Source organism: Trachinotus anak, unplaced genomic scaffold (assembly GCF_046630095.1).
Source record: "Trachinotus anak isolate AG129_WGS33_773 ecotype Australia unplaced genomic scaffold, CSIRO_AGI_Tana_v1 ptg000024l, whole genome shotgun sequence".
In the NCBI taxonomy this organism is placed as follows: Eukaryota; Metazoa; Chordata; class Actinopteri; order Carangiformes; family Carangidae; genus Trachinotus; species Trachinotus anak.
Genome location: NW_027273875.1, coordinates 17586736 through 17593219, shown reverse-complemented (window position 1 = coordinate 17593219; position 6484 = coordinate 17586736). Strand labels below are relative to the sequence as shown.

The window sequence follows — 6484 nt, the reverse complement described above, 5'->3', positions numbered from 1 at the left end:
TTCGGATACCTCCACGTCATCTAAACTGCCGTGATTCAAAGACATTCTGAACAATCATCCATCTACTCCAATGGGGCGGGGTCAGAGCAGAAGGCCTCAGCTTGACAGCCCATGGCCAAACAGAGACTGAGCAGCATTGGCCAAGGGGCTGGACAGACAGACTGCGCATATCGGGAGGACAACCTGGGGGCTGGACTGACAGACTGGGCAGATTGGGAGGACAGCCCAGAGGCCGGTGGGACAGGCTGTTGAGGATGGCCTGGAGGTTGGCAAACAGATGGAGCTATTCTGGAGAATGTCCACAAGACCGGATCGCTCTGAAAGTCAAGCTGGAGGCGTAGACTGGGTCCCTCCGGACACTGGAGGTCGATACCAAAGACTGAGTTTCTCCGGAGGTCGAGCTGTTGGCCAACGCCAAAGACTTTCTCTGGAGGTTGAAGGCAGGTCTTCTAAGTGGCTGACCAGTTGGTGTGCTTTGGCCTCACTGGTTGCTGCTGGCTCACTGTGCTGGTGTCAGCTGTTTGTGTCTTATTTGGAGTTTCTTATGGCTTGTTGCAGGAACCTTTCAGCTTAAAGCTGAATCTGCATTGCCGTAGTCACTTAACATTATAACCATCATTGTAAAACAATTTAAAAACAGCAAAAATTATGATTGTGTGTGTTGTGTGAGATGTTATATAGTTGGCTCTAAGTATGTGTAGCTGTTATCCCTAGTGCAGCAAATAGTAATGGAAAATGTGTAACACAGCTATCCACTGGTAATTAAAACATATATTAAACTAATTTTAAACTAATCCACCAAATTGTCAGTACACAGTTCTAGGCAATACAAACTCAATATCAGTCACAGTGTTCCTGTGTCACATAGAATATATTCTTCTACCTTTATCTTTGAATAAGAACATAATACAAGTTTCAATACAGTCCTCCAAGGATATGTTGGAGAGTGTGGCTATTCTGTCAATAGAGATTTGCAGGCAATAGTAGCTCAGTCCAACACACTGTCTACTCACAGGTAGAAATACAGTTCACTGAGGCAGAATAGCAGTCTCGCTTCAGTCTTGGATCACCTCAATCTAGGTCACAGCACCAAAAATGTAACCCATACGCGTGCATGCTGGAGCCTCCTGGCAAACCCTAGGACCCTGCTTTGTGTTTCTTGGTGTGTGTGATGGGGTTGTTGTGGGGTGAGAAAGAAACATCGGACATGAGTCTGGATCTGACTGAGACCTGTTTAGCATTTATTGGCTCACAATGACTGCTGGCTCCTTGCACTATAGGAAAAGAAGACATTTTGTTTAGAAAATACTTCTGGCCCCAAAATGCATAAATATTACAGACAATATTAACGAAGGAAACACTAATGCTCACATCCAAAACCCATGCTGAATTGTAAACTAACATCTCAGTTATAACATACTCGGACCAGGGAGACCGGAAGTGGGATTTTACTTGAGATGTTTTAAGATGATGTAAGCTGTCATTAACACTACTTAACTTGCATCGAAGGAAAAGAAAACATCTCAAAACTACGGTGTCCCACAGCCGGAAAACATCATTAAAACCAGGATTCAACAGTGCAACCGCAACACCCAGTGGATTATCTGGGTTACTGCCCCACATCACCACTTAAAAGGGTACTTTCACATTGAATCACATAAGACAGAAAACTACTGTTGCACTCATCTCCTTGAGCACATTCATGATATACTCCACTAACACTGATAACGCAGCAGAGTTTCAGTGAAGCTGCAAAAGCAAAACACCACTGAGGATGTGCCCACCACTGAGATTCTTTACTGATTTAACCTTTAATGATAGTTTCAATCATTGTCAGCATGCCATCTTCCATATCATCATTCTAAAATACACAAAATTGCTTATTTTTAGTGTTCACTCTGATTACTCTCAATTACATGTGAGAGAAATCCTAATTTTCTTTCTCATCTTAAACCGAATGTTTTGTTCATGTTTGTGATGGAGGATGGAGGTGAGAATGTGGGTTATGCATTTAAATGAATAGCTAGGTCCAGTCCAGCACTGTTGGCAGTGAGTTCCAGAATCACCAGAAAAATGATTTGAGTGCGCAGGAATGTGCAGTGACATTTAGATTATATAATTGTTTGAGAAAACACTCAAAAAGAGAAAACATTTCATCCCTTCTTTTTTAGTCAATGAAAATAAAGAGAGATTTTCATAATGTTTTTATTTTAAAACTAATTTTGTCTCTTCTTTTTTCATAAATGAGATTACATTGTTGATTCATATCACTTTTCCATCACACGGTGCCAAGTCTACTTGGTACTCGCTTTTGTTACGAGGTACTTCTTTTTCCACTGCAAAGCATACCCTTTCAATGCTGCATTATTACTGTAGTGACATGACGTCATCTTCAATGCCACACACACGAACACTGGGGTAATAGGTTGCCTTTCTAAAAGTATAAACAATAACTAACAGAATTGTAACAAGCTACAGTGAATGGTGTACAGTCACTTGGCTATTTAAAAATGGCAGGTTCATTCAGAACATCCCATCTCACACAACAATGATGCATTTGAAAAGATTCTTCCTGATCATTAAGTAGTCTGCAGTGTTTTCTGCTCATTTTGATATCACATCAATTCGCTGGGAACCTTGGTGATATGAAAAAAAAGAAAGGACCAGGTACCAGGTACTATCTAAACTCTTGCCCAATGGGCAACCAAAAAAGACAAGGGAGTTACAGTGGAAAAGGGCTGATAGTCACAAATTTTAATGATGATCATTGTCTCATCTCAGCCATGGAAAATTACTACTACTGCAGTACAAACACAGTGCATAGCATCAGGGTTAGTTAGGATATACTTAAGGAGATTTTAAGTTTTTTGTCCTGGCATTTGCATCTCAGCATAAGTATCTCAGCATAATATTTACCCTAAATTAATATGCAATTCCTCCATCAACTTGATTGAAATAAAAGCTTTGTACCTAAGATTCCTATTCTCATTTCACATCTGCTTTTCCTATAGCCTAGATCACATGTATTCATACAGGGACTTATTTTTACTTAATTTCTGTTAGCTTTTTTTAAAACTCTATTCGTGTGCTGCAATAATCTGATTGCAACAGAGACGTTTGGTTGATTCTTTTATAGTTGCAGTTTGTGGTTTGAAGGGCAAAGATCCTACAGGCTGCCTAGAGTTCTTCCATCATTTGCTAAATATTGGCGGGATTCCTGTTTGACGTGATGCCACGCATTTGTGTATTAATCTCATGAAATACGAAATAGAGAAAATTAAGAAAAAGAAAAGCAGCAGACTGTCATTCTTGTCCCGCAGTAGGTTGCCTATGTCGGAATGCAGTTACACTAGAACTGTATCATGTAAAATAGGTGTGAGCCAATATCAACTGTAGAGGTCCCCCTTTTACCGACTGCGACACGCACACCTTTGTTGCACCTCCTCTTTTGATTCCCATGCAGTGGACCACAGGGCAGAACGGAAAGGGACAGACTGCATGTGTGGACCTGTGCACATCAGGGAAACGCGCAGCACACGAGCTGAGGGTGAGTTCAAGGAGAAGATTCGCTTTGCTTAGTGTAACAAAGCAGAAAGATGCTGCTGCGCTCGAATCAGTGAGGATGCTGACGCTGTAGTCTTCGCGGCGTGCTGGAGACATGCGGCACTCCTCACTCCTCTTCCAGGTCACACTGTAGTTACTGTAAAGTCGAGCCTGTCGACTCCTCTTCTGCTGGCATTTGTCCTTGGTGGATGTCGGTATGCCTGCTTCCTTTCTTCTCACACTGTTCTTAGGTAAGTTCAGTGCATTTCTCTTGCTGGTGCCGTGATTACGAATAATATGCTGAATACTTATTGTGTGAGTGCCTTATTGTGTGTGTGGTGGGGGTGGTGTAATGGTGGAGGTTAAATAATTTCATTGTTCTCAGACAGCCGCTCAGAAAAGTTGTATTTCATGGGTTGAGTTGGTGTTGCTGTATTATTGTTTGCAAACTACATTCTTTGGAAAAGGACTGAAGAAATACCACAGACAGTAAGATACAGGCCCCTGCACAGACATTTTAATGGGCAGGTTCTCAAGGGGAAAAAAGGGGCATCCCTGTCATAATTATTAAATTGAATAAAGTTACTTACATATTTATTCATTTAAATACTGTACACTTCGCAGATAAAATTGTCAATTTATACAAAGACAATGGTCTTTAGCACTGACTTTTTCTACATTCATCACAAGAACAGGCAACAGCAAAGAAAACATTGACAAACTGTGCTTTAGGGTGTGTTCAGATTATGTATAGATTGTTTAGCTGTTGTGTATAAAATAATAATTCATTATCAACAAATCTTTACCTGAAACTGAAACTGGTCTCTAAATAAATACATAATAATAAACCAGCCAAACTATCCTTCAGACTAGAATGTAGCAACAGTTAATTTGGCTCAGTGTGTTCTGTGCACTGTGTTGAAGGTAGCATCATGCTGCTGTTGGTAAATGAGCAAAATCAATTTTGTGGAGGATAATTAGGGGTCAGTCTCCCCAAAATATACCAGCAGTAGGATATGATGTTTATGCATTACAACTGTGAGCCTCACCAGACTGTAACTGTCAGGGCCCCAACTTCAAGGGCCCAACCTTACAGCTACTTTTTCTGAAGCTACATTTTAATGGCTGTTTGTCACTTGACAGTGTTTTAATAATATTCAAGGTAAATAGTAGCACTTTTGAGTTCACTGAGGTTTGAGCTTTGTCTCTGTTACAGCAAATAAACCACTTTCATTACATTATCTCTAAAGGAGGCAGAGACACTCCGAGCAGAGAGCAGGAGAAAGAGAAGTCATTGCTAACAGTAGAGAGAAGCACCAGCAACAGGAAATGAGACAATTCGCTTAGTGCAGCACAGCAATAAAAGCCTTGTTAAGAAATAAAGAATTTCTATCCACTGAAACGTTAGAGGGATTTTAATTTGAAATGGTCACAGGAAGTATTGACTTTGTCTCAACGCTTAATGCAGTAACTTTAACATGACAGACGGGAGTGGATCAAAATAAGGCTTCGCTGAGATCACTTCTATATATCAAACAGAGAGAAATAGAAATAATGACCTGCCTCTAATAAGGAGCTGTGCTTGCAAAAAGAAAGGCCCCGGATACTTTCTTAGGAAAAACAGGTCGTTGAAAATTTGCTCTGTGTGAGAGACACAATAAAAAAGATATTCGGTCTCTTTTAACTTTCTTTCTGAGCAACCATTTTATAAATGAATATAGCCAACTCACAGCTCGGTTGTTGTCTTTAATTTAGTTGGTGATTTTGTCAGATGACATCGAGGATATGACCATAGGTCAATATATATTTTGACCTGGTCTTGTTGTTAAGCTTAATGCAAGCTGTTGTCTGAGTTAGTCTGTCTTTATTAAGCTGTTTTAATAGCAGTTTAATTTCACAACACTGACAAACAATACAGAGGCTTAGAACAAACACTGTCATCACCTGGTTGTCACCAGTGAAGACAGGTCAGTGAGACGTGCTGCTCTGCAGAGCGCTCAGTCTGTGGACATTAACTGTGGAAGCTGTGATGAGGGAAGCTGACAAGGGAGGGAAGGGTTTGTGCGTCTCGCAGAAATAGACCTCAGATGTAGCTGTCGGTCAATTCAACAGCTTTTAGATGAGAACGGATGCCATGAGCCAAATTAAAAACCTTAAATATAAAATTAGAAAAAGAAATTAAAAAATTGTAAAAAGGGCACTTATCTGGTTGGAGGCCAAAAGGGCAGGTGCTTGAGCACCACCTGAAGTCCATCTGTGTACGTTCCTGACAAGATACCAGCAAGATACATACATTTATTGTTACTAATACTACTAGGTACAGTAGCTATAAACACACTATGGAGCACCACATGCCCATGTGTTGAGGAAAATGAAAATAGGCTTAGTATTAGAAAAGTCACTAATAACTTGATATATTATAAGAATATTATTGAAATTGTTGTACTTCTGAATTGCAGTAAAAGTAGAAATGGTAGAAATATAAATGTAGAAATAATATAGGAACATACATGGTGTATTTTTCAAATGAGTCTTTGTTGAAATGTATACGTATTACCTAAGAATCTCACTGTTGTCCAGGCACTATGGCAATATGGATGATTTCAGTCCTGGTTGATTTAGAAACACCTGTAGTTACTGGCAGTAACAGCAGATGTGGTTTAATACTACAGGTCAGGCAGCAAAACAAACTACTGCCGTTTAAATGAAGACGTCAAGCAATAATTGGCCTTTTTTAATTATTCTGTGAGCAACCACTTCTTTCTCAGTTCTTTAAGTCAAAGGCTAGCAATAACATACATCTGATATCACTGATCCAGGGAAATCACAAAATCTTCCTCCCTTTCTCTTATTGTGTTACTACCCCGTGGTGCAAAGGAAGTAGCACTCCATTGATATGCAAGGTGATAATTTTTTTCTTCTCAGCTCTACAAAATTGTTT

The 6484-nt window shown here is 40.0% G+C and overlaps 1 protein-coding gene across 2 annotated transcripts in view; it reads left to right on the top strand.

The window, feature by feature from the left end:
• Window positions 1-2767: 2767 nt before the first annotated feature.
• The window catches only part of LOC139608036 (CXADR-like membrane protein), a 105035-nt gene continuing 101318 nt past the window's right edge, over window positions 2768-6484 (top strand). The window contains exon 1 of one of the 2 annotated variants that reach the window (XM_071461479.1): window positions 2768-3547. In XM_071461479.1, coding sequence (XP_071317580.1) covers window positions 3499-3547 — 49 coding nt within the window. In that variant the 5' untranslated portion in view covers window positions 2768-3498. Of the gene's footprint in view, window positions 3795-6484 lie in introns of both variants that reach the window. The other variant, XM_071461480.1, reaches the window with a different exon arrangement.